The sequence below is a fragment of the Phascolarctos cinereus genome, unplaced genomic scaffold (assembly GCF_003287225.1).
Source record: "Phascolarctos cinereus isolate Bilbo 61053 unplaced genomic scaffold, phaCin_HiC Scaffold_4;HRSCAF=312, whole genome shotgun sequence".
NCBI classification, from domain to species: domain Eukaryota; kingdom Metazoa; phylum Chordata; class Mammalia; order Diprotodontia; family Phascolarctidae; genus Phascolarctos; species Phascolarctos cinereus.
The window spans coordinates 664,157,374-664,184,981 of record NW_027555847.1 but is presented as its reverse complement, the minus strand read 5'-3'; the positions used below and the strand labels follow the sequence as shown (position 1 = coordinate 664,184,981).

The 27,608-nt window shown below is 51.4% G+C and overlaps 1 protein-coding gene across 12 annotated transcripts in view; it reads right to left on the bottom strand.

Annotated features, from left to right (window-relative positions):
* The window catches only part of PTPRS (protein tyrosine phosphatase receptor type S), a 225,364-nt gene that overhangs the window by 43,138 nt on the left and 154,618 nt on the right, over positions 1–27,608 (bottom strand). For 5 of the 12 annotated variants that reach the window (XM_078153987.1, XM_078153985.1, XM_078153982.1 and 2 more), the window contains 7 exons: positions 17,977–18,246; positions 16,491–17,072; positions 16,031–16,164; positions 15,349–15,493; positions 7,758–8,063; positions 5,934–6,127; positions 5,540–5,566 (listed from right to left, as the gene is read on the bottom strand). In XM_078153987.1, coding sequence (XP_078010113.1) covers positions 5,540–5,566; positions 5,934–6,127; positions 7,758–8,063; positions 15,349–15,493; positions 16,031–16,164; positions 16,491–17,072; positions 17,977–18,246 — 1,658 coding nt within the window. The remainder of the gene's footprint in view (positions 1–5,539; positions 5,567–5,933; positions 6,128–7,757; positions 8,064–15,348; positions 15,494–16,030; positions 16,165–16,490; positions 17,073–17,976; positions 18,247–27,608) is intronic. The other 7 variants (XM_020971268.2, XM_078153989.1, XM_078153988.1 and 4 more) reach the window with 2 other exon arrangements.

Genomic DNA, 27,608 nt, shown 5'->3' with positions numbered 1-27,608 from the left:
AACCCACACAGGGGGCAGTTTCCTCATCTGGGAGTCCCATAATCCTAGCCCATAACAATGACAATCACAAAGTGGTTTACATCTATTACCTCATTTGAATCTTCCTACAACCCTGTGAAATAGGAACTCCAGACATGACTGCTGCCATTTTGTACGTTTTAGAGAGGTGCTATGCCTTGCCGACGGTCACCTATAAGGAGGTCCTGATTCCCACCTCTCTCCTGATGCGTATTAAGTACCTTCTCTGCTTGGCACTGAAGGGGAGGCCAATTCCAGGGACAGCCTCTGCTCTTGGATCACAATTTGGAAGAGGAATAAGTCACTGGCATATATTCTAGTTAAAGAACATTATCTATCTATCTATCTATCTATCTATCTATCTATCTCATCCATCTATCCATTTATTTATTTTGCTTCCACATCACATTTTTAATTCATCCTTCTGTCTATCTGTCCATTTGTCCATCTATCTATCTATCTACAAACACATATATAGTATTATTCACATATGTGAGTAATTTGTTTTGGAAGGCAGCTTAGGTGGCACAGTGGATACAGTACAGGGTCTAGAGTCAGAATGATGCATCTCTGAGTTCAAATCTGGCCTCAGACACTTACTGGTTGAGTGACCCTGGGCAAGTCACTTAGCCCTGTTTGCCTCAGTTTCCTCATCTGTAAAATGAGCTGGAGAAGGAAATGGTGAACCACCATAGTATTTCTGCCAAGAAAATCCCAAATGGGTGATCCGACAACAGTAAACACATATATACATATATGTGTTTGAGTATGTGAATATATATATATATATATACACACGTATATAATTAGAATAACTAACTAGAATGTACAAATAATAAGTGTATCAGAGGAATGTAAAACAAGGCATTGTAGGAAGTCATGTTCTCTTGGAGCCTTCATTAAATCATTGCAAAATGAGGGAGCTGGCTGAGCTGATTTCTAAGGAGCCTTCCTTCTGGCCCTGAGACCCTATGATCTGAGGTCAATTCAATTCAGCCAATACTTCTCAAGCCTAAACCAGCCCAGACCTGAAGCCTTGGTATATTGTTCTCTCTCTCCCCCTTCTCATTCTTTCTCACCCTTTCTCTCATCCATCCTCATTCTCTCTCATTTAATCTTTCATTCTCACATTCCCTCTTCTTCTCCCCTTCCCCCTCTATCTCTCTTCCCCTCATACTCTCATTTTTATTCTTTTCTTCTCTCTCCAGCATTCTCTTCTCAGTCTGCATGGTTTTGCAGCTATGTATATAGTTCCAACCAGACCCAAAACATCTCACGGATTGTCTGAGTGGGAAGGGCTCTTTAAAACTCTCTCGCCTACCTACCTCCTTCATTTTGCAGATTAGGAAACTGAGGGCCAGGGGTGGCCTGGGATTTGAACCGAGGCAACTCAGCCAGGGGCCCTGACCCTAAGTCCACCGTTCTTCCCACTGCCCTATAGTGCTCTCAACCTCCCCAAGGGCAGGGATCAGGCTCTGTCCCCCACAGCGTGTCTCAGCCCAGAGCTTGATAAAGCAAGTGCTCAACAGATGTTGACAGAATGAATGAATCCCTGACAATGTCACACACATGGATCCTTTCTCTAAAGCATGTCTATCTCCTGACAGCCTCCACGTGCACCCTTGAGAATGCGCATGTTCCTTCGCTCATATGCAGAGACACAATCTGGAAGCAGAAGCCAAAGGTACCTTCTCATCTGTACACAGCCTCATGTTTATGGGGAGCAGAATGGAAAAGGCCCTGGGCTGGTGAACACACACCCTTGAATTGCCTCAGAGGTGCTGTCCAAGCCTAGGGCACCACCTCAGCCCCCTAACCCCCCTGCTCCTGTCTTCAGGGACTCTGGCTGGCCCTCTTCCAGCCTCTCGGCCTTCCCAGCTTCCAGGGAAATACTCAGATTTTACATGAGCTCAGACCACTAAGGTCAGAAGGACCCAAAGAGACCACTAGGCCAACCCTTCTATTTAACTACTGGGGAAACTCAGGCCCTGAAGGGAGAGATGATTCACCTGAGGTCTCCCAGTGGGTTAATGGTGCAGCTGGGATTAGAACTTCAGGGTTCCTGACTCCCAGCTCAGGGTTCTTGCTCCTACTCCAGACTACCTCCTGAGTTTTCTCTGTATGGACAAAGTCTGGTCTTTGGAGGAGAGACTTTGGTGGGCATTTCCCACCCAGCCCTGGACCCCTGGACTCCAGCAGCTTGAATGTGCACACATTCATACACCCTCTTGGATACACACACACACACACACGCACACACACACACACACACATACACACACCATGCCACGTACACACTCATTTAGGGACGTCTGAGTATTTCTGGAGCTGGCCTCAGCTCTCTCAGTTTGAGAATGCCTGGCTTATATCAAACAAGGAAGACAGGAATTGCATGAGATTAGAGGCAGGGAAGAGCACACAGAGCAGGGACTCCCCCCAGAGCCCAAAAGGGCCGGGCCTCCTTCTCCTCCTCCAGCCTCCTGATCACGTAACACCTCACATATCCCACCAGAGCAGCCCCTATCCTTTGGAACCTTTAAAAATATTAACTGGGAGGAAAAGCATCCTGGCAAAAAGAGCCTGGGGTTCAAATTAGGCAGCGAGGATCTAAGGGTGCTTACTGAGGGCCTACATCCCAATGTCTGGTTTTGCCTCTGGGGGAAATGGGGTCAAGCCAACACTAAGTTCACAAAGAAATGGACAGCGTCAGAGCTAGAATGGCCCTTGGATTAGAGCCTTCTGTTGGCAGATGCTGCAGTCCAGTGAGTGCAGGGCCTTCTTTCCCCCAGAACTCCCGTGTGTAGAAAATTTTCTAATTGCTGAAGCACTTTCCCACACAGCATCTCTGCTGCCCTGGGAATGAGGCAGGGGCTGGAAGCAGCATGAAGCCACAGGGCCATAGATCTGAGACATTCAAGGGGCTTTGGAGAGCATCTGGTCCACATGTTTTATTTTACAGATGAAGAGAGACTGAGGCCCAGACAAGGCAAGAGGCCTGTTTGAGGTCAGTGGGCTCAGCCAGGATTAGAACTCAGGTTTCCTGCCTCCTACTCCAGGGCCCTTCCTGCCTTCTGACCTGAGTGGATGACACGAGACATCGTGATGTTGTAGTAAGGGCATTGGGCTGGGAATCAAAAACCTTGGGCTTAGAGCCCAGCTTGGCCACTTGCTACCCAAGTGACCTCACTGCTCTAGTGCTCGGCTTCTCCAACTGTAACAAGATGGTAGAGGGTAGGGCGGGGAAGGTCTCAGTCTCTCCACCTGTAAAGCAATGGGGATGGGGGAAGGGAGGCATTGTACCAAATGATCTCAAAGCATCCTCCCAGTTTCAAATTCTGTGATCCTAAATTTCTGGTACTGGAGGATTTTGGAAACCCACGGCCCCGGGGCAGTGCCTTGAGTGGCCTCTCTGACTGATGTGGTCACATCACATCGTCCTGGCTTATAGCCATGAGAATGGAGCCCAGAGTTATCTAACTGAAATCTCCTGGTTAATGATAATAATCATAGCTGCTAGCATATATAAAGTACTTTAGGACTTGTAAAGAGTTTGACAAATATGATTTCATTTGATCCTCACAACAACCCTGGGGAGGGGCTACTATTATCATCTCCATTTTACAGAAGAGGAAACTGGGGCTGAGAGAGGTTAAGTGATTTGCCAACAGTCACCAGCTAAGTGTCTGAGGCAGCTTTTGAACTCGTGTCTTTCTGGCTCTATGTCCAGTGCTCTATCCACTGAGGAAAAAAAAAAGTGACATGCCCAAGGTCACACAGATAATAAATGGCAGGATCTGGATTTGAACCCAGACCCTGTGCATTCCACTGGCTTTCCCTTACAGTGAGTGCCACAGAGATGTTAACACACACTGCCTGCGATTGCTTTTTCAGCAGTCCTGGTATGGGGGTCTTGTCTCCTTGGGGAAATCCTTGGGGAAATTCCACCTGGAACAGAGTATTAAGAAACCTGCCTTCAGCTACTGGCTGGGATGGGTTGCATGACTCTGCCTAACCACAAGCCTCTGTCTTTCCACTCATAAAATGGGGGCAGCAATCCACGTACCAGCTACCTAGTACTAGCCAGCTAGTCTCAGTTTCTAGCTGCTGTGACAAAAGCACTTGGCAAAGCCTCAATTTCTACAATAATGTCCTTTCCCGGTTCCCCAGTGTCCCCTCCTCTAAAATGGGCAGCCCGCCCTCCTCCAGAGCTGTGGTGCACAGCTCCCTGCAAACTAGGGAGCATGAGGGAAGCAAAGATGTCATTGTCATCCTCCTGCTGTCTTCCCAGCACAGCATTAGGACTGTGACACCCTGAATCTTCCCATGTCAGAATGAGAAGGGACCTTGGAACACAGGATGTCAGAACTGGGAGGGACCTTAGAACACAGGATGTCAGTGCTGGGAGGGTCCTTAGAACATAGGATGTCAGTGCTGGGAGGGTCCTTAGAACACAGGATATTAATTTTGGGAGGGATCTTAGAACACAGAACAAAGACTGTCAGAGGTGAGAGGGTCCCTATAACAGAGAATATCAGAGCTAGGAGGGGTCTTAGAATGTGGAATGTTATGGCTGGAAGAGATCTTAGAAGACGGAATGTCAGGGGCTGGCAAGGACTTTAGAACACAGAACACAGATTGTCAGGGCTGGGAGGGCCCTTAGAATGGAGAATATTAAAGCTAGGAGAGACCTTAGGACAGAGAATGTCAGAGCTAGAAGGAACATTAGAACACAGGATGTCAGTGCTGGGAGGTGCCTTGAAACACAAAGTGTTAGGATTGGGAGGGACTTTAGAACATAGAACGTTAGAGCTGAGAGGGACCTTAGAGCACTGAATGCAGACTATGGGAGTGGGGAGAACCCTCAGAACAGAGAATGTCAGAGCTGAGAGGGGCCTTAGAACACGGAATGGTAGTGCTGGGAGGGCCCTTAGAACACAGAGTGTCAGAGCTGGGAGGTCCTTAGAACACAGAGTGTCAGAATTGGGAGAGACCTTGGAACACAGAACGGCAGTGCTGGGAGGGCTCTTAGAACATAAAATGTCAAGGCTGAGAGGGCCCTTAGAACCCATCTAGTCCAAGCACCTTTCCCATAGCTGGGAGAAGGCTGAGCTAGAGCTCAAACCTAGGTGTTCCCATTCCCAAGCCACTATTCTTCCCTCTCCCCCAACAGAGGTGGGGACACTGAAGCCCAGAGAGGAGAAGGGTCATGACCAAGCCACAGGCATGGGAAGAGACCAGGCTTCCTGACCCCAACTGAGCACCTGCCTCTCTTGACTCTTGAAAGGGAGATGACACACTGTCCTCTAAGCACTGGGAGTGCAGGCTGGGAGGAAGCCCTCCCATGGTGCTGCGGGTGGGGAGGGAGGGAGGGAGGCAGAACAGAAGGAGGAGGAGGAGGCGTGCAAGGAGGCGTGCAGAGGCCAGGGGCTCTGAGGGGACGAAGCATGGCACGGCACGGCACAGCACGGCACGGCACGGCACAGGAAGTGGGGATTGGGCATCAGGAGGAAGTGGTACTCACGTATTCAGCTGTATCATCTGTTTCCCACTGGGCAGAGAAGGAAAGAGGAGCGAAGGTGAGACCACAAGGAAGCAGGGCAGGCAGAGGGGAGAGGAGCAGAGGAAAGGGAGGGAGACAGACAGAGAACCCCAGGAAGAGACAGGGCAAAGGACAGAGAGAGAAAGAAGAGCATGGATGGGTGGGAGGAGGGAGGGGGGAGTCATAAGAAAGACGTGTCTATTCTAGCTAGAGGAGGTGAAGCGCCAGAGCCAGTGGAATAGAGAGAAGAGGAAGGAGGCAGTGTGGGTCTGGGGGCATCTCCCCGGTGTGTGTGAGGTGGCTCTGAGCCCTGGTCCTGTTCTAGCTTGTCCTGCCCGACCCTCCCTCCAGCCCCTCCCACTCCACGCTCACCAACCTGGGCATCAGCCAGCATGACGTCTTTGATCTGGGGCAGCCCCTTGGCCTCACCATTCTCCATGCGGACATAGTGGACCTGGTAGCCTCGGATCTGTCCGTGCTGCCGGCTGGGGACAGGTGAGCGCCACAGCACCCTGATGGCTGTGGAGTTCAGCACCTCTACCTCCACCTTCCGAGGGGGCGCACTGGGCACTAGAGGGACAGGGAGACAGGGGGAAGGAGGGAAGGGAGGGGAGGGGGGTGGGGTCCAGGGTTAACACCAGCCAGACCCCTGGCCACCATCTGCCAGCTTGGAGCCATGAACACCGTGGAGTTCACATGGCTCTGAAGGTGGGAAGGCTGGGTCTGGGTCCGGGGGCTCTGGACCCTGAACCTAGATAGCTAACCCTGCAGGGAAGGTGGCAGCACCACCCCACTGGAAAGCGGGAGTCAGAGCCGGCAGGCACCCTGGAGATCAGACACTGTCACTCCCTCATTTTGCATGGGAAGGGACGGAGGCTCTGTAGCCAAAGACACGGGGCTAAGTCAGCAGCATAACTAAGCGGTGGACGTGGGTCCTCTGACCCCAAACCATGCCTGGACCTGGGCTGGGAAGCCCAGCTGGCATCCGTCAAGGAAGCTCCTGACTGGGGAAGGAGAGGACAGAATCCAGACCACCGTATGAGACAGGCTCTGCCCCAGGGGGCATCTCTCAGAAGGTGCACCCAGTCCGTCACACAGTTAGGGTATCTCTGGGACACTCATGCCCAGGCTGGGCTGAATGCACTTCTCTGGGAAGCCTAGATTCTGACTGGTGTCTATCACACCCACAAGCTGACTTAACAGGCCTTGAGGGTCTCCCCCTGCTCCTGTTGACTCCGTGGCTCCCTCACTGCCTCCCTGAGGCTGTGAATGGGACCTGGAAGGGATAGGGGATCCCTCTCAGCTGTCCTTGTGTAGCCTCTCAGGGTGTTGGCACGGGACGAGGCTAACGCCAGGGATCTTCTGGAGGATCGAGAATGCTCAAGCCTCTTTGGACAGAACAGGCTCCTTCGCAGGGGAGAACAAACCAACCCCACTTCCCCTATGCCTGACCTCCTTGGTACCATCACCCTAGGGGGAAGGCAGGGCAGGTATGATTATGTGACAGACTGGGAAACTGAGGCCCAGAATGAGGACAGAAAAGGAGCTGCTTAGTCACGTAGAGACTGCTTACTCTTGATGTGGGGCTCTTCCCAGAATCCCAGAATAGTATGTGATTCTTTGAGGTATAACACAAAATATTATACAATTATATAAAAAGGACTAGTCCAACCCCCTCATTCCATGGAGGTGAAAAACGGGGCCTAGAGAAGGGACCTGGGGGCAGTGAGGTGGCGCAGTGCATAAAACAAATCTGGTCTCGAACCAAACATTTGACACTTACTAGCTGTGTGACCCCAGGAAAGTCACTTAACCCCGACTGCCTTAAAAAAAAGAGAGAAGGGACCAGGCTTGTTACTCAAATAGCTAGTGTTGTGCTAATTTGGACCATATTTTTAAATTTTTAAAAAAAAATAAAGGTGCGAGGATAGTGGAGACTAAGGAACAGAGGTGGAAGGCAACTAGCTTTGGGTCACTCTGCCAGTCTAGGACTTCAGAAACTGGTTGGGCCTTGGCCACACAGGGCCTTTCCACTCCCCAGTTACTTACATTCCTGCTTTCCCCTGTGGCAATGTGTGGGTACCTGCTGGGAGGAAGCCCCTGCCCCCAGCCCTGGTCACTGGACCCGGGCCTTGTGAGGGGGAGCAGGAGCTGGGGCCCCCCTCCCCCCCCGGCCCCCAGGGCCCTGGGGGATATTTACCATCTTCATCGGTGCGGATGATGATGGGCGAGCTCTCGGGCCCTGGTCCCACGGCCGTGTGGGCCACCGCGGTGATGCGGTACTCAGTCCACTTCTCCAGGGACTCCAGGAGGATCTGCGTGGTGCTGGGGGGGATCTGCTTCACCTCCCGGGGGTGCGGGTCCTCAGAGTCCAGGGCTCGGTAGCGCACACTGTAGCCCGCTAGGTCACCATTTTGGCTCTCGGCGGGCGGCGGGCGCCAACTTACCAGAATGGCCGTGGATCTGGTGCTGACGCATTTTACGTCTTGAGGGGGGGCAGACGGTTCTATTGAAGGGGGAGAATTGTGGGGGGGAAGGGCAGGGAGGGAAGGGAAGGGGGAAACAAAAGATGGGAAAGATAAAAAAAAAAAAGAAGATGATAACAAAACAAACAGAAATAAAACAAACCCAAAATGAAATAAAATATGTGTGGAAACAAACAAATAAACTCAGCTCTGAAATGAAAAGGCCAGATGCAGTGGAATGGCCCCTGGGTGGAGGGTCAGAAATGAGACCGGCCCTTGCCCAAGGAACCAAACCGAAATCTGGCAGACAACACGGGGGATGCTAGCCAAGAGTTTTGTCTCCCTCTGGAGGAAGGCCTCTGAGCTGGACTGCAAGGACCTGGGAAAGGCAGAATAGACAGAGCCTTCCTCTGAAGGACTGGAGAAATAGTGGCCCAAAGTGGGGATAAAAGGGAGATGTCTCTGAGTCGGTGAAAAAAGACTCCTACAGTCTTCCACCTTAGAATTGGAGCCTTCAGGGGGAACTGATTGGAAGGAGATGCTGAGACCCTCACAGGTAGGAAGATACCCAGAACCCTTCTCTAGCCTCATCTGGAGTGAGAGACCTGGGCACCATTCCCAGTCTCACCTGAAGAGAGACATCTATAACTTCTTTTGCTCTCACATGGAATGAAATTCCTAGAACCCTTCCAACTCCTCACATGAAGTGAGAAACCTAGAATTCTTCAGTTTTGTCTGGACCAAGATATCCAGCTATGCATCTTCTCTGGCCTTCCCCAGAACAAGGAACCTAGAACCCACTCTCAAGTTTCACATATAGTGAAATACCTAGAACTTCCCCATACCTAACATAGAAGGCATTTTGGCTTTCTCAGCCTTGCCTGGAACAAGGTACCTAGAACCAGCATTCCTTGGTAAAAGGCACCCCAAACTCTTCTTGAATTTTATCTGGAGGAAGGCATTTAGAATGACATACCTAGAACCTTTCTTCAATCTGAGGAGCTGAGTGATATACCTGAAACCTCTAACCTCAGAATCACCTTAAGAATGTTACTTAGAAAGCTCCTCTAGCCTCAACTAGAGTGAGATACTTAGAATCATTTTCTAGCTTCAGAATTTGCTAGCTTTCTAGAATTATTTATTTAGTTTTGTCTAGAATAACATACCCTAAACCCTTTCTCTGCCTTGACTGAAGGCTCAGACTTTGAAAAAAATAAGATACCTAAATTTCTCCTAGCTTCCCCTAGAGCAATATGCCTAGACTCTTTTTCCAGACTCACTTAGAATGAGTCAGCTAATACCCCTCCCCAGCCTTGCTTGGAATAAGTCACTTAAAACCCTTCTTTATGTTTGTCTAGATCAAGGATCTAGAACCCTTCTCCAACCTTGCTTGAAATTACTTAGTAAAAATCCCTGCTTTATCAGGAGGGAGATGCCTAGATTTCTTCTATAGTTTTGCCTGGAATGGGATACCTAGAAGTCCTTCCCAGTCTTCCCTATTTTGAGGCAGCTAGAATCTTTTCCTAGCCTCACGTGAAACACACTTAGAAACCTTTGTCAACCTCATATGAAGTGACACATTTATTAAGCAGCACCCATAGGGAGACTTAGAAACCTTCCCCAGACTTGAGCAAAGTGAGTACCTCGAACCTCTTTCCAGATTTTCCTAGAGCAAGAAACCTAGACTGCTTTCCCTGTCTCCCTTGAAGCAAGACATTGCCTGTAATTTTAGCTTTGCTTGAAGCAAGATACCTAGAACCACGCCTCAGTCTTGCCTGAAGTAAGACATTTAGAACCTTATTCCATCTTGCCTGGAAGGACATGTTTAGAAGCAGAGGGTTTTTTTTTTACCCAGACTTGCCCCAAATAGGAAGTCTGGAACTCCTCCTCCATCTCCCCAAACTCCTGGCTAGTAATCCCAACCAAAAGCAACCAAAAAAAACTTAAAAACAAATCCAAGGAACTGTGGCCGATGGAAACAAACCAAAGTGTTTGAGGAAATGAAGGATTGAGCTAAAAAGAGGAAAAAAAAACACCAAACCATAACAAAACAGACAATGGCAATAATAATAATAATAATCATAATTGTAATAAAGAAAGAAAGACGGACAGAGAGAACGAGCGCCTTCCAGAAAACTCCCAGCCTGGGTACGTACCTTCCACTCTTCAACTGCTAATTTATAAAGACTTTCTTACGAGGGAAGGACAGAAACTGAGCTAGGAGGCCAGACCGAGCTCGTGATGGGTCTCCGGAGGCTGGACGGCGCTAGGCAGAGCCCTGCATTGTGAAACCCAGAGACAAGTGTGCGAAGGCTTCTCTGGGAAGGGCTCAATATGGGGACATAGGCCGTGGGATTCGAATTGCTCTGCTTGGCCCTGGAGGGCAGAATTAGGAGCAATGAGGGGGAAGTGAGAGAGGCAGACTCTGCCTGGGTGTCTGTCTACACCGGAAAAAGATAACTTTCTTTTTTTTTTTAGGCAATTAGGGTTAAGTGACTTGCCCAGGGTCACCCAGCTAGTAAGTGTCAAGTGTTTGGTCTGAGGCCAGATTTGAACTCAGGTCCTCCTGACGTCAGGGCCGGTGCTCTATCCACTGCGCCACCTCGCTGCCCCCTAAGAAAACTTTCTAATGATGAAAACTTGCCGAAGTGAAATGAGCTGCTTTGGCAGCTGATAGTGAGCTCCCCATCATTAGGAGTATCTGGACAGGAGCCGGCTGATCCACTCAGGAATCACTGGTAGAGAGGAGGTCCCTTGGAGTGCTGAGATCTCGCGATTCTGTTGGGGAGTGCTGGGTGGAGGCGAGGGCTTGGGCTCTGCAGTTCCCCTCCCCATTATCTGTCCACCACTTTGGTCACAGGACTCAGTGTTAGGAGAGGGCTTAGGGACCATCTGTTTTACACTCTTCTACTTGACAAAGGGGAGCAGGTGAAGCCCAGAGAGAGGAAGGGGCCTGCCAGAGGTCACAAGCACCTAGCTTTCTGGCTCCAGGGGCATCGAAGTGCATTTACTAGGGTAGAGGAGAACAAGTCATCCCGAGCCTCCCGTGTCCGGTGAAGGGCTGTGTTTGTTGTTTTCAGAAACCCACTGCAGAGAAGGTCTGGCCTCAACCTACCCTTGCCATCCGGGCCTAAGGGGCTGAGCCCCACTGTGTCATGCCTGGCCTTCCTGTCCTCAGACTCACTGTGCCCGTTCCTTGGACCCACTCACTCACCCGCTCTGATCCAGGAGGGCCGAGCCTCATCCCCCAACCCAGAGAGCAGGCCCTTCTGCTCAGGGCCCGGCCTCCTCCTGATAATCACAGGGGGTGGGGGGGCAGTGGGGGGCGGTGAGGCAGGGGTGGGACTGGAGGAGGGAGGGGAAGGAGAAACAGACAATCTTCCTCCCTTCCTGCTGTGCCCCACAGGCCAGAGGCCCCACAGGATAGAACGCTAGCTGCTCAGAAATGGACCCCGAGTGCCAAGCAGGCTGAAGCTACTTCCTGGGGGGAGCTCAGGGCATTGCCAGTTTCCTTCACAACCCAGCCCAACCTGCGTGACTGCTGTGGAATGGGCCTACCAGGGCTTGGTGGTCAGCACCTTGACATAGACAAACCACGTCTGCATGTCACAGGACTTCAGAGTTGGCAGGGAACATCTAGCATAGCTCCCCTCATTTTACAGATGGGGAAACTGAGGCTCACAGAGAGAAGAAGGGGCTTGCTCAAGGTCACAGAGTCAGAGATTTGGCAAAGGAACTTAGGATACTACCTGAGATTTGAGAAGGGAACTTAAGAGGCCACCTTATACAGTTCCCCTCATTTTATGGATGGGGAAACTGAGGCTCAGAAAGGAAGGGGCCTGCTCAAAATGGTAGGGTCACAGATTTGGCTGTCTAGGACAGCCCCTTTATTTTATATAGAGGAAGAAATCGAGACTAGATAGGAGAAGTGACTTGCTCAGGGTCACACAGGCAATAAGGAGCAAAGGCTAGATTTGAATCCAGATCTTCTCACTGTCAAAGTGGGGGACCTGGGGATAGGACACAGGTATCTGGGCCTGCTGGTCTGGTGTACATTCTTCTGCCCCTACTGTCATCCCTACAGAGGAGAGTCATTTGGGGTGGGGTCCCAGAAGCAGCACTCAGGGAAGAGCACATCTGTGGACTGAAATTACCACTCCAAGACCTGCCACACTCCCGGGATGGGAGAGTGGGGGCGGGGGGGGCACGCAGGGTGAGCTGTATTTGTGAATCTGCTTGAGCCCAGCCCGTACTCACCTGAAATGCATCTTTTACAGGTTCAAAGTTGACTGCCCAAGCCACAAGGATGGCCCTTACTGACCTCGGACGGAACCACGTTTTTAAACCTTTAAGTACCATAGACTCGGCGCATCCTATGAGGCTCCAGGAATCGGCTGGGGGAGAAGGGGGAAGGGGGAGGAGACAGGGGAGGAGAGGGAAGGAAACCCCATCTCGGGGCCGCAGTGCTGGAGAATAAGCCTGGAGTGTCCCAGGCCACCGGGCGCTGGCGGGCTCCAACTCCTCTGGGCTCCCGTGAGCCGGGCACCGTCGGAGCCCTCACTGCTTCCCTGGCCTTCCCCTGCATTGACTCAGCCCAGCATGGCTCTGGTTAGTGGTAATGCCCCCGGCACCGAGGGCGGGGACAGAGGCAGGAGAGGTCGGCGCTGATCACTAGAGGTCTGTCTCTGGTACTTGAAGGGTTTAAAAATCCCAGAAAGATAGGAGATACTTTACCTTTAGTTTAATGGATTTAACGGAAGGAAAGGGTGCCGGGGGTAGAATTGCACATCGGAGGGATGGCAGGGAAAGAAGGGAGGCAGGGAGAGGAAGGCTTAGGAAGGACAGCCACAGCCTCCCCTCTGCCAGACTGGGGTATAAGGAGGTGAACGAGGGGGATGAGAGCAGAGGGGGGATGAGAGAATGGACTTTGTGGGGTGGGAGGAGCAGAAAGCAAGTGTGAGCTGGTGGTACAGAGCATACCGAGGGATGGTGGGCAGATGGCCGGATGATGGAGAGGAGGAGGGGGCTAGGAGACTGGCTGATAATGATAATAGTAATAAAAACAATGATGACAGCTCGCATTTGTACAGTGCTTTGTGCTGGAAAAGCACTTTATAAGCATTATCTCATTTGGATCTCATAACAGCCCTGGAAGGTGGGTGCTTTTATTATCCTCTTTTTTGGATGATGACACTGAAGCTAAGTGACTTGGCCAAGTCCACACGACTAGGAATCACCTAAGCCTGGATCTGAACTTGGGACTTATCCCTCCCAGGTTCGGCACCAACTAGCCAACCAAGAAGTCAGGAGAGACGGCTGCAGAACCAGGAATGGCCGGGCCTTCCTACGTGGTGGTGGCGCTCCAATGAATCTACTCCTGAAGTCCCCAGAACCAGACGCCCCAGAGACTCTTCCTCCCAATCCCCAGTTTTACAGGGGTGGCATCAGCCTCTCCCTGGCTCTTGGGGCTGCGCAGTCTCTGCCCTGGCCCCACTGATCCTGAGACTGACCCCTGCCAGGGCAGGATCAGAGGACGTGGAGGCAAAGTGGCCTCTGGCACCTTTGTGGCGAACCCCTTCATGTTACAAGGGAGGAAACAGGGGCCGCCCCATAGGTGTGGCGGGCAAATGTGAGAAGATGGGTCATCTGAGTCCAAATCGAGAGCTCTCGCTGCTGACCCGGGCTGCCTTAAATTATAGAATCTTTTATATGTGGAGAGAAGATGGAAGAGCGATCCAAAGTGGATTCCAGGTGGGATCTGAACGCACGTCTTTGGATGCCAAGTTCTTTGCTCTTCCTTCCGCCTCTTTTTAATTTATTTTTCAATACTAAGTATTTATTTTCTCTATTTCCTGACTCCCCTCCCTACCCACCCTTTAGATTAACCATACCAGCCCCCTGAAGGGTCTTACAGAGTTCTAAGATGCTGGTCTCTCCCTTTCTAAGCTACCTTAGATTGTGTGTGTGTGTGTGTGTGTGTGTGTGCACATGCACCCCCATGTTGTGTCTTCTCTACTGTAAGCTCCTTGAGAACAGGGACCGTTTCATCTGTGTGCTTGAATTTCCTAGGACAGCGTGCTGTGTGAACCAGGGCTAATCATCCGTAAAATGGAAATACTTAGAGTACCACCTCTCAGGGTGCTGTGAGGATCCACTGAAACATTACACATGTACAATGTTTTGCAAACCTTACGGCACTTGATAAATGCGGCTCTAATAATGATAATGCCTGGAACACAGTTGGTGCTTAATAAATGCTTGCTGACTGATTGGCGGGTGGTCCTGCCTGGTGGTTGTCCCCCTACCCAACAGTGGGGTAATGGGTTCCCAGTGGAGAGAAGAAGTGTGGCAAGGGCTGCCTATCTGTGCCCTGGGCTAGTTCTTGACCACAGACAGCCCAGGGCCCAAGACATGACCCGGTGGTATGAGAGGAGATGGGTGAAAGAGGGAAACACATGTAATCAGCTGGCTGGCAGCCACGTGTGCAGTAAGGCTGCCCTCGGTATGGGATGGTGGTGTTGGCCCACAATCCATTAAACTAAATAGCTGGCTGTCTCTACAGGAATCTGGGGGGGGGGCATGGGCACCCCCCCCCCCGACCCTAGGTGACACCAGCTCTGGCTGGAGCCCAAGGTTACACAGCTGCTAACAAGCAATGGCAGGTCAGAGACTTCAAATCCAGGGATCCCTCCACTACCCTGGGCTGCCTCAGTTTCTTAAATCCCTTAGTGGCGACAGGAGAACCAGGGGCCAGAAATGGGCTCTGGCCCAGCCCTCCCCTGGCTCAGTGCTAGAGGGCTTCGCTCCACATTGGTCCCACCCTCCTTTGGGGCACACCTCAGAGTCACGGAACTAGAGGGGATTCCGGAGACCTTTTTCCCACACTCCCCTTCACCTTCTCCTGTTTTGCAGATGGGAAAAATAAAGCCGAAAAGAAAAGGGACTTGCTAAGGTTATGCTGCAAGCTGATGGCAAAGGAGAGGACAGACCTAGGTGTACTGATTCCCATGCCAAATGTCTGCCTGAGATCGTCTGCTATGCTCCAACTAAGGTAGGGGCTGAGAGGGTAGGGGAGGAGTTCTCTGAGTGGCCCCCAGCCCCTGGTGCCCCAGGTGGACTCTGACGTGACACCCTCCCTCCAGTCTGCTCTGTCAGCTGCCCTCTAGCCCTGACGACTGGTCCTTTCTTCCTCCTCTCCCCGTGAGGTTGGGTCCATTCCACAGGCCCGAAGCTCTCTGGGATGGGCGGGTGGAGTGGGACTGGGAGGGGGGGGCCCTGCCTGGCTCCCCTCCCTTACAGTAGGGCCGGGACAGGAGAGACACCTACTAGACTGGAGAGTGCGCTGCCTGACCTCCGAGGTGAAGGCCCCCAGGCCTTGTGCGGAGCGGGCTGCCAGGCGGAAGGTGTATTCCGTGTTAGGCTTCAGGTCTTCCACCACGAACCAGGTTGTGGGGCCGAAGTTTTTCCCTACCTAGGATTGCAGAGGGCATGGAGAGATAAGGGGAGGAGGAGGATGGGGGAGTGGGGAGGGAGAAAGAAAGGGGGAGATGGAGAGGGAGGAGGGAGATAGGGAGAGAGGGAAGAATAAGGAAGGGAAAAACAGGGAGAAAGGAGAGGGATAAAGAGGGCAAAGAAGAGATAGGGAGAGAAAAAAGGAGAGGACAGGGATGGAGAAGGAGAAAGGAAGTGGGGAAAGGAAAAGAGGAGGAAGAGGGGGAGAGAGAGGTAAAGAAGGAGAGAAGGGAGGGACAGGGGGAAAGAAGGGGGAGGGAGGAGAGAGAGAGAGAATGAGAAAGAAAGAGGAAGGAAGGAGAGAGAGAATGAGAAAGAACAAGAGAGAATGAGAGTGAAAAGAGACAGAGAGCCCGGAGATAGGGTTGGCTTTGCTGAGGCAGTGACACCCTCATGGCCTGACCTGGCCCTGGCAGCAGGCTGAGCGGACCCTCCACTGTACCCCCACTTTTCCCACCCTTCCCACCCCAATCCGACATTCTCCAGGGGGGTATACCTCTTTGCCATGGTCTCCTTCCCGGTAGAGTAGCTCATACATCACTATACTCTCCTGCCGAGGGGCACTCCAGGTCAGGCTGATGCTGGTCTCGGACTTAGCTTCTGCCCGGAAGTTCATGGGCTGTCCAGGTACTGGCAAGCCAGGGATGACCAGAAGTTAAGGGAGATGAGAAAAGAGACAGGAATGGATGGAGAGGCTCCCACCCCAAGCTGCCCCACAGGATCACAGTATTATGGACAGAAAAGAGGCCTTAGCAGACATCTCTAGGTTGACCCTCTCATGTTACAGAGGGGAAAACGGAGTCCCAGAGAGGAGAGGGTTCTTGCCCAAGATTGCACAGCTCTTCGGTTTTGGGATCTGAGCCTAGGTCCAGGGCTTGGACACAGACCATCCCATTTCCAGACCCAACTCTGGGGATGATGGTGGGGAGGGATCATTCCTCCAGCTGATGACTTACCTCCTTGCTGTGTTTTGACCTGGATGGGGTCTGAGAGGGGTCCGTCACCCACAGAGGTAAAGGCCAGGACACGGACAGTGTAGGTCTCATCTTCTAACAGACTGCCCACGGTCGTCAGGAGACTGTCATCCACGTTGTGTTTCTGCCAATTCCCAACGGGGTGGTCGGGCTCCATGGTGTAGTAAACACGGTAGCCACGAATCAGGCCGTTGGGTTCCACCGGCTCTTCCCACTGGATGATCATGGTGGTGGCACTGAGCATACGGCCCTGCACATTTCGGGGGGCACTGGCTGGGGCCTGCTCCCCAGTCCGGGTCACTACCGACTCGCTGGGAGGGCCCTGCCCTATGGTGTTGACAGCCGACACCCAAATCTCGTACTCCGAGTTGGGGCTGAGGCCTCCGATGCTGTAGCGTGTGGTGGTGATGTCCTCTTTGATCTGATAAGGGCCATCTTGGCTCTTGGACTTGTACTCGATGACATAATAGGACACGGGGTCGGGGTTGCCTGAGTCCCATGTGATGGTGATGCTGGTGGCGGTATTCTCTGTCACTACTGGGGTTCCAGGGGCCTTGGGGAGGGCTGGGGAGCAGGAGAGATCAGTCAGTCGACCAACAGCCATCTATGACGCACCTACTCTGTACAAAGCACTCTAAATACAAACCAAGGGAACACGGCAAAGAAGAGAGAGACCTGATGATGCTGCTCTCCTGCTCAACACACTTCAATGGCTCCCAGCTGCCTCCTTCTCTCAACAGCTGAGGGGTACTCCCCTCCTCTGCCACTTGGCACCAACCTCTCTTTCAGGCCTGAACTGCCCTCCCTCATCATCTCTCCCGGGGCAATCCTTCTCTTCCTTCCAGGCTCAGGTACACCTCACCCCTCACCCCCCAGCCCCTCACACACTTCCCGCCTTTCTAAGAGGCCTTCTCTGATCCCCTCACCCCTCACTTGAGACCTTACATGGCCCTTTGTTTCACACGTCTCTGAGATCATACGTTACAGGGGAAGAAGCATTAATGTTGGCACCCTTGGCCCCAAATGACTGTAAGCCTAATGAGAGCAGTGACCAGGTCTTATTTAAACCTTGCGGCTACTTCAGCACCAAGTACAGTGCTCTGTACCCAGTAGGTGCTTAACACACATTTAATAAATTGAAATGGATTCTGATGGCTCTCTATGCTGGCCCAGAGAGCTGTCAGAAGCTGGTGGGTAGGGGACAGGGGAGTTTAGGTCACTTAAACCTTAGGTCAAGCTTGCTGAGGAATAGTTTCAAGGTCCCAAAGAGGGAGTGGCCCTTCTTTGGTGTTTCAAATGAATCTTATGATTGAGATTTTATCGTGACTATTTTTCATATGTGGAAACTTAGGCTGAAGGAGGAATGGCTTGTCTGAGGTCACAGAGCAGATCAGTGGCAAGGACAGAACCAGCGGGCCATTGCCAGGGGCAATTCTGATGTGGTGGAGGGCCCCTGGTGGCCACTTACACTTCACTGTGATCTGTGCCACAGCCTCGATGACGCCCAAGCTGGACATGGCCACGCACGTGTAGTTGGCTGAATCTTTGACATCGGTGAGCTCCAGGACATTCCGCCCCACAGGCATGTCATCCTCAGGGGTCAGGTCCTCGGCCCCCTGCATCCACTTGACATAGGGCATGGGGGAGCCCACGGCCACACAGGTGATGTTGACGTTGCCTCCGGGCATGATCTCGTGGCTGACGGGCAGGATGGAGAAACGGGGGGCCACCCGGCGTACTGGGGATCGGGGGGAGTGGGGCCAGATGCACAAGGGGAGGAAACAGGAAAACAAAACAAAAAAAAGAACAGAAAAGAAAAGAAAGAAAGAAAGAAAGAAGGAAAGAAAAAAAGAAAAACAGGGGAAAACGATTTCAATACAAAATGGGCTCTTTCCTCCCCCCCTTGAGTTTTTTAAAAAACGAAACAAAAAAAATTAAAAGAACAAAAAATTAAACACAAAGAAATAATAATATCAAAATAATATACTTCACAAACAATATATATATATATATATCATAGACACAAAGCGATATTTCATAGCAACAGGGCTCCATTGATCAAGGGTAGACCCATCACAGCACAGATAGTGACACAAAAATTTATCAGTCATTTCTCATCTTTACTGACAGATCCGGCTTCCCTCACCCTAAACAGACAGCTCTTCCTAGGGTCCGGGGTGGGGGTGGTAGTAATTCTCTACTCCTGACTTAGGCTATGCAATTATCTAGTCCTGGCGTGCACCTCCAGAGAGGCTGGGGAGGCCTGGAGAACTTGTGGCCTAAGGGGTGTGTGTGTGTCACATATGTGTGTGTGTGTGCGCGTGCGCACGCACATGCTCTCTTGTGCACAGTGGGGGAAGGTTCAGTGTCCCAGCCCCTAGGAACTAAGGGTTTCCTGGTCAAGGTGAGGAGGGTGTGCAGGCAGGAATCTTAAGGTTTCATGTTTGCTCTCTGAAAGTTGAGGGTGAATGAAAAGACTGGCCATGGGGATGTCAGTACCATCTGGTTATCTTGTCAGTGGGGAGAGGCGATGGTGTCTTCAGGGAGATTGCCTTGACCCTTCCCCCCAACCTTACCCGGGGACCGAGAGGAAAAGATGAGAAACTCTAATGAAATTTTTGTGGTTTTCGGGTATAGAAACCCTAACAAAGCCTCTTGAAGATCTGACAAGGTTCCATCGATAGATGCAGCTTTCAGAGTCACAAACATCATGCAAAATAGGTCAAGAGAGAAAGAGACAGAGACAGAGACAGAGACATAGGGAGGGGCAGAGAGACAGAGAGAAACAGACAGAGAGAGAGGAGGGGAGAGAGATAAAAATGCAGAGGAAGATATCTGGGGGGCCACTAGCATATGCCCAGGTGGGTACTAGAGACGGAAAAGACAGACAGAGAAAGAGAGAGCAGGAAAGAGGAGAAGAAGAGAGAAGGGGAGGGGAGGGGAAACCCACTTCAATGCTGCATACTCTTATTCTAGCTGATGTGAGACAATGTGGCATGTCACATTGTCACATCATAGCCCTGGCGGAATAATAAATAGAATAATTAATAATAATAATAATAAAGAGAAGGATAATCATAATCATAAACAAGGGTGATGGACTTTGGACGTTGAGAAGACAGTGACATGTTCTGTGCATCTCCTTAGCTGAGAAGTGGATGCAGCCTTCGGACCTTACCCAGTAGAACATGAAGGCGGAGGGTGGGTTTCGGGGCCTCTATTTTCTGAAGGCGGCAGCCCCTTCCTTTGGGCATCCTGATGGAGAGGCCTACCCTCTGCCCAATACCCCAGAGGGACTTTTTTGGTGAGAGGTAAAGGATCATGGGATTTCCATTTAGAGAGGGAAGGCATCTTAGAGATAGACCATCTAGTCCAACTCCCACAATTTATAGATGGGGAAGCACAGGCCCAGAGAGAGGCACAGGTTTGCTCCAGGTCACACAGCAGCACTGGGATTCAAGCCCAGGACTTCTGACCCCAACTGCCATACTCTTTTCCACTCTGTCAGGTTGGTACAACTCCTCCTGGGAACCCAGGAGCTGTAAAAATCTTTTTCTCCCAGAACGAGGCTTAAGGTGCAGCACAGAAGAGCCAGGGTAAATTTTCTGGAAGAACCTTTGTCCTCTGGGGAGACTGGCTAAGTAGGCAGTCAAGGAAGAATGCCATCCCTAGAGCCAGCAGCATGGCAGAGTAAGGACAGTTCAGTCGGGAGGCGCGGGTTTGAGTCCTGGTTCTAACATACACTAGCCATATGGTGACCACGGCCAAATTATCTTACTTCTCCAAGCCTTAAGTCTCCTTATCCATAAAATGGGAATAGTGAAGCTTGGCCCACCTCCACTCTAAGGTCCATCAATATCGCAAGAGCTAGAGGAAGCATCACAGACACCCCCCTTCCCCTACCACTTTTGTCCCCATCCAAGCCCATACTCAGCCAGCTAAGGTCTTAGCATCGCCATTTTATACATGTGTTTACCAAAGCCCAGAGAACTCAGGCGGCTTGCCCAAAGGTACTCAGCAAGTCAGTGGCAGAGCCAAGGCTGGGATCCAGGGCTCCGCATTTCCAGGCCAACGGTCCTGTTGCTCTTCCAGTATTTACATCCTGGGTATGGGCTGGAAGGTAATGCCACCCAAAAGCAGGGGGGTGGACGAGATGGTCCCCACATCTTGGCAAAGAAGGGGCAGGTGAGGGGCCTTTGGCTTGGCTTCTACTGGAGTTAATGTCAAAGGCTCGTGGACTGAAGAGTATGAGGTTGGGGGGGATAAATTTGGGGAGTTCAGGGAGTACACTACCCCCCCCCTCCTCTCTGGCTCCAGGGAGGGGACGGTCATGGGTCACAAGAGCTCTTGGCTGAGCAGCTGGGGCCTGAGGGTCTGGTTTTCAAGCTCTGGAGCCTCTACTGGCCTCATCCTTTAAAGAGGAGGAATGGAAAAGGGGCCATAGCTGCTGGGAGCACAATAAAGAGATGGGAGTCTTGGGGTTCCAAGCGGTCAAAAGTCCCTGCGGGAAGGAGAGGAGGAGGCCCAGGAAGCCCTGCTGGGCAGGAAGCTGCCAGCATTTCAGAAAACAGAGTCTCACGAAAGCCCTGAGAGTCACACCGGAGACAAGATGGAGAGAAAGTTTAAATGGAACCCAAGAGAAGGGCATGCAGATGGAGTGGAGGTGTCGGGGGCAGGATGAGTCTTTCAGGGGGTAGTGAAGAGGTGGGGCAGGATGCGGTGCGGAAAGGAGATATGTAACTTTCTGAAGGAGAGCCGGGGGCCATGGAGGACAGAAATGAAGGGAACGCCACTGGACGGAATCCAGTCGGCACAGGGCATCCACAGCAACGTACAAACACCAGCAGGTGGGATGCGAACGCTGAGTTGTCATGGAAACAGACACGACAGGAAATTCAAACTGAGGATTAATTAATCAAAGACAAAAAACAGAACTGACTAAAAAAAAAAAAACTAAGAGAAAGCATATCAGATGGGTGTGTGGGTGCTGAAAATCGGGGTCTGAAAGGAAAAGGGCTACTATTTCCCTGGGGAGGGGGCCCCCCTGGCAGAACACAAACCTAGGCCCCGGGCTGGCCCTGGGCCCGCCACCTCCAGGGACGAGGAAGGCCTAGAATGACAGGCTAGCAGGGACCAATTTTCTTGGGCTTCCTTCCGGGACCCCAGCAAGCATTCTTTTCCATCCGTGACTCTAGGATTGGAGAGGCCAGGCAAAAGTAGTAGGGGCTGCCTCTGGGAGAGAGACCCCCTGCTGAATGAGAAGAGGCAATTAAGATTGGGGAATTTGAAAGCTGTGCCTTTCAAGCCGGCCTCAGGGATTGGGGCCATAGTGCATAGGACAGGAGGGATCTTTCTGGAGAAAAAACTAGGCAAACCAGCCCAGGCCTCAGAGTATTCCCCAACCCCTACCCAGAGCCTCTCCATTAAAACCCTCTGTGCAGGGAGCTCTGTTACCCACAACTGGTCCTTACTCTGCCCTTAAGGAGGAAGGTAGTACAGGGATACTAGGAATTAGAGCCAGAAGGAAGGGACCCTAGAGATCACTTCATATACTCCTCTAATTTTACAGATGGGGAAACTGAGGCTCAGAAAATGGAAGTGACTTTCCTAAAGGTCACAGCGAATGGCAAAGCCAGGATTGGAGCGCAGGTCCTCCTAAATCCAAATGTTTTCTGTTATGACCCCGGCTGTGGGTTTGAACGGTGTGGAAGATGTAGGAAGAGCACCAAATCAAGTAAGGTGCAATTCACTGTTATCCTTGGGGAGGCGGAAGGCCATGGAATGGGCCAGTGGTCAAAAATAAAGGGCCCCCAGCAACTGGAATCCAGCCAGTCCTGGGCCAGGATCCTTTGACCACACTCTGGATGAGGCGACCGCGATGTGGGAGCTACAATGAAAACGGATGGAGGGGCCTGAGAGGTGGCTAGGAGGGTGGCTGCATGTGCTAGCAGACGGCTCCTCCCCATGGCAAAGGGTGGGTCCCATTCCGGGCCAGGTTCAGAAAGTAGAGCAATGCCTGAGTGCAAACGGGGTGGTCCCACGGCTCTTGGGGAGCCCTGTAACTGTGCCTTGGTGGAAGTGTCTGTTCTCAATCGGACGGCTAGCTTATAGAGTGGTTCTCATCAGCACGTCCAAATGATCCCACTTAGCCAAAGGGTCATAAAGCTAACAAGGAATAGCTGGCATCTGAACCCAGATCTGCTGGTTTCAAATCTAGGTCTCTTCCCTCCATACCAGACCATATGGCATATCTGAGTTGAAAGGATCCCTCAAAACAAAGGTTCTTAACCTGGGGTCCATGAACCCTGGTTTCAGGTAGTCTAAGGGTTTTTTTTTTAAACTTGCTAACTATATTTTGAAATAATTGGTTTCCTTTTTTATCCCATGTATTTAAAAACATTCTCTTGAGAAGGGGACCCCAGGTATTTCTAGGCTGACCGCCAAAGGGATCCAGGACACAAAAAGGGTTAAGACTCCCTGACTCAGAACGGAGAAGACAAGAATTGAGACCACTTAGTCCACCCGCCCCAAAGGTTGCTGATAGATGAAGAAGATGAGGCAGAGGGAGTGGTGAGCAACTGGGCTGATATTTGAACCTAGGCCCTGGGACTCCAGCTGGAGGGCTGACCCACTCTGCCATGCGAGCATGGCTCATCTCTTTTTGCCTGATGGACTCTACTCAGCTTTCTCTCCAGATGCATTTCATTGTATCTTAAGCCACACTTAAAAGTCCAGAAACCTGAAAGGCTTCTGGAAGCTGGCTGGGCATAAACCTTCAATAAATAACCATAACTGAAATAAATAATCATAATGAGTGGCCATTCTGAAGGGCCCTCAGCTCAACGTGAACAAAGCCAGGACTAAAGAATAGACCGCCAGTTCAGGAAGAGATGTGTTAAACCCGGCGCAATCGCCCGGTGCCCAACACAGGTTTTACACACAGTAGGTGCTTGGCTCCATCGGGCTTCACCGAGTGTAACTGGAATGTGTCCCTGACTCATGCATGAGGTGGGCATTCCTTCTTAGATGTCCTTTTGCTCTTCTGGGGACCACTCTGAGACCTGGTTAGCTTGCAGCATCCAAAGATGACCCTTAATCCCTTGCACCAAGAGGATATCTGGGTGGAGGTCACTGAGCCAATGGTGGGGTCCCAGGAAATGGGTGGTGGTGGGGTGGCCGAGGCTGTGTTCTGCCAAGTCTAGGCTCAACCCATCACTGACCCACCCAACGTCACTGCCCCCAGCTGCAGAAATTGAGGTGTGGGTTAGAGAGGAAGGCAGGTGTGAGGCCCACGAGGCTGAGAGGGTCCCGCGGGAACCACACCCACGGTTACCGACCTGACTGGAGGGTCCAGGCGGGTTAATTTGGCAACACCAGCCTCTGTCCTCAGCATGCTCCCGGGGGAGGGATCCGGCTGGCTCCGGCTTTTCCAATCCTTCACCCATTAGCCAGCGTCCCGGTGGGGGAACCCACTGGGGTGAAGGAGGGCAGGAGGTGGGCCGGAAAGGGGGAGGAGGTGGTGGTGAGAGAACCTGCCGCTTCAAACCCCGATTCACATGAAAACCAACTCAAAACCGGTCAAAGCAATAGGAAGAGACCCCCCCCCAAAAAAAGAAAGAGCGAGGAAACCAAACCAGACCAAAAGGGGGCCAGGGGAGGGGGGAAGGGAAGAGGGGTGAGGGTTTGGGGAGGGGAGAAGGGAGAAATCAAAAGGTGAAGTGATTTGGTTGAAGCACTAGGAACGAAATCAGTGTTAACATCTCAACATTCAGCAAGCCACTGCTCCAAGGGGTGAGAAGGCGGACAGTACTGGCCATTTTGGGGAGAGAGGAACGGCTCCTTCTGACTCCAAAATGAGGATGGGGGAAGGAGCATGGACACAAAGTTATGAACAGCCTCTAGAGTATTAGTGAAGCTTAGATTACACCTGTCGGGGTTGGGCTGTGGGGGCGAGGATGGCCCCCACTGCCCATTTCCAGGCCCTGCCCTTTCTCAGGCCCACATCTGAGATCGGGACCCAGTGTTCTGACTTTGTACCTCTCTCCCGACCTTGTCCCCAGAGCGGGATCCTGTTGGCCCTCCCAGCCCCTTGCCCCCCGACCCCGTCCCTTATTTTTCTACTTGTCCTCTAGCCCACCACACTCCCCTGGCTATCTCCCACCCAGATTCAAAGTCAGAACAATGGATCCAGACACATCAGCGACTGGGTCGAGGGGGATGTGGCAGCAGATGCCTTTTAACCTGCCCCTGGGTGGTGGCTTTTAAAGTCCTTATTGCTTTGGGAGTTCCCAGCACTGGAAATGTCCTCCCTTTGTTTGCTGGTTGTTTTTTTTATAATTTTTTTTAAAAACAAGATAGAGATCCAATGAATCTCAATCCTAATTGAATTCTAATCCACCTCACTCCCGCTCTGCTGAAGATCAGATGTGGGCATCTGGGGGGGGATTCCACTTCAATTCTGACAAGGTGTAATCTAATTCCCTCCCCTCCCCCCATGAAAACAGAGAGAACAGCAGTGCAAGGAATGAGATACAGGCAGGCAAGAGAGTCCTAAGTCAGTAGAGCGCAGTGTTCCTGTGGGAGCCTTGGGCATGGTCTGTGTTCTTGAGAAATCCCACAGAGAGACAGCTGGGGCTGGGGGTGTCCAAGGTTGGAGCAGAGGCAGAGATAAGACACTGAGATGTGAGAAGACAAGAGAAGCAGAGAGGGAGGGAAAGGGAGAAGAGAGAAAGAGAGAGAGAGAGAGAGAGGCAGAGACAGAGAGAGAGTGTGCTAGCTCTCTACCCCCTGACCCTCTCCCTGGCTCTGGACCCGCACGCCTCGGATGAGAGCCGGGGAGGTGGGAGAAAGGTTAGGGGTATCCAGGGGGTGAGGACCCAGAAGGTTTCAGCAATTTTCTGGGATGGAGGAGAATGGCTGTAGATCCTTCCCTACCACACCATCTGTGGGTTCTGAACTCCAGGGCCCAACAGGAGTCATTTTTAACTGAAAGGTCAAGAACTCCCCGTTCTACTCGCTGGGCACCAGGGATGAGATGATCGGGGGGGGGGGGATGGGGGCAGGGAGTAATGGCTTTAATATCTTAAGCTCATTATACTCAGTAATGTCATCTGAACCCAAGAGTTTTCTCTGAGAAATGTCTGGATTTTGTGTCTAACAGCAGAGATTGCCTAAAGCTGCTCTTAATTAACTCTTTCGACCCTGGGGTCCGCTTTTGAGGGCTGTTAGGATGAGGCAGCTGTTGAATGGGTCTCTCAAGATTGGGAGAACACCTAACCTATGCTGCTGCTGTTGCTGCTCAGACATGTCTGACTCTCTGTGACCCCAGTTGGGGTTTTCTTGGCAGAGACACTGGGCTGTTTTGCCATTTCCTTCTCTAGATCATTTTACGATGGAGAAACTGAGGCAAACAGGGTGAAGTGACTTGCCCAGGGTCAACCAGCTAGTAAGCGTCTCAGGCCAGATTTGAACACAGGTCTTTCTACTCCAAGCCTGGTGTTTATCCACTGCACCACTTTAGCTGCCCCTTTCTTTCTGTATCTGGTCTAAATTTCTGCCAATATTCAAGGCCTTCTCCTTCTCTTACTTCTCCTTGTTCTTCACTCCTGACATTTAAAACCCTCCAGTTGTGGAGGGTCCCCTTGTCCCCACCCTCTCCCACCTCCCTACAAATTCTCTCAGCTCCCAGTGGCTCGGTGTCTTTACTATTCCTACATATGTGATGCTAGAAGAAACACGTAAAACTGGAAAAGACTATAAAAAAAAATTTACTCAAATCTATTCATTTCACAGATGGGGAAACTGAGGTTCAGAGAAAAGGCATGAACTGTGCAAAGACATACAGCTAGAAATTGAACCCAGGTCTCAGAGTGCCATATTTGGAGCTCTTTCAACTACTCCATCTAAGGGTTCTTATCCTGAGGTCCATGGATAGACTTCGGGAGAGGGGTGTCCATGAACTTGGATAGTGAAAAATTACAACTTTATTTGCACTAACTTCTTACTGAAATTTAGCATTTCCTTCAATTATTTAACAATATAATTCCAAGAACGGGGGCCCTCGGCTTTGTCACACTAGCCAAGGGGTACAAGACAGTAAGGAGGTTCAAGAGCCCTACCCTAATCCCCCCTTCCACCTACTGGAATCTTCACCTTCCTTCAAGGCCTAGCTCATGCCCTAGTCACTCCTCCAATGCCACAACAGAGTCACAGATCCAAGTTACAGAATCACAGGTTTCTGGAGTTAGAAAGGACTTGGGAAAGTGACTTACATTAGGTCACACAGGGAACAAATACATGGAGGTCGTAGGCCCTGGAGCCAAGCCTTCTGACTCTGAATCCGATGTTCTTTCCACTATGTTATGCCCCTGCTATGGCACTGGGGAGAGGGAAGATGAGTGAAATCCATTTATAATCCCCCCAACTCATTTCTGCCAAGAATTTCCCCTTCCTTTTCTCAGCCTGATGCTTGCTGGGAGCCAGCACTACTTTGGGGTTTCTGACTTGTACCCAGATAGGGTCAGCCGGCCAGGGAAGAAGGAGGTCTGGATCCCCTAGCCCTGGAAGCCCCAGGCTAGAGATTATCCACTCAGTTAGGAAGGGTATAGAATCTCAGACTTTGAATAAATCTCTGGGGGCCACCTATTCCAACCTGTACCTGAGCAAGAATCCCCTCTAATAAAATATGTGACAAGTGATCAATCAATTTCCCCGAACCTCCAGTGACAGGGACCTCACTACCTCACCCAGCCCACACTCGTTTCACTTTGGAACAGTGCTAGATCAAGCCAGACTCTGTTGTGTCCTCCTTCTCTCACTTGGCCCTACTTCTTTCTGCACATTAAGTCTCATCCCTCTTTCTCAGGCCAACTTTTTAAATGCTCGAAGACAGAGCTGTTGTGCTCTCCTTAATACACTGTCCCTTCCCCAGGCCAGACGTCCTCTGTCCCCTCTTAGGATGAGAGCACCAGTCCCTTCTCTAATCCCGTCACCCTCCTCTGGAAACGCGTCAGTCTGCTGGCATCATCACTTCTTAAGGACATGGGCCCAGAATTGAGCATGACCCTTCAGACAGGGTTGGAAAAGGGCTGTGGCGGGGCT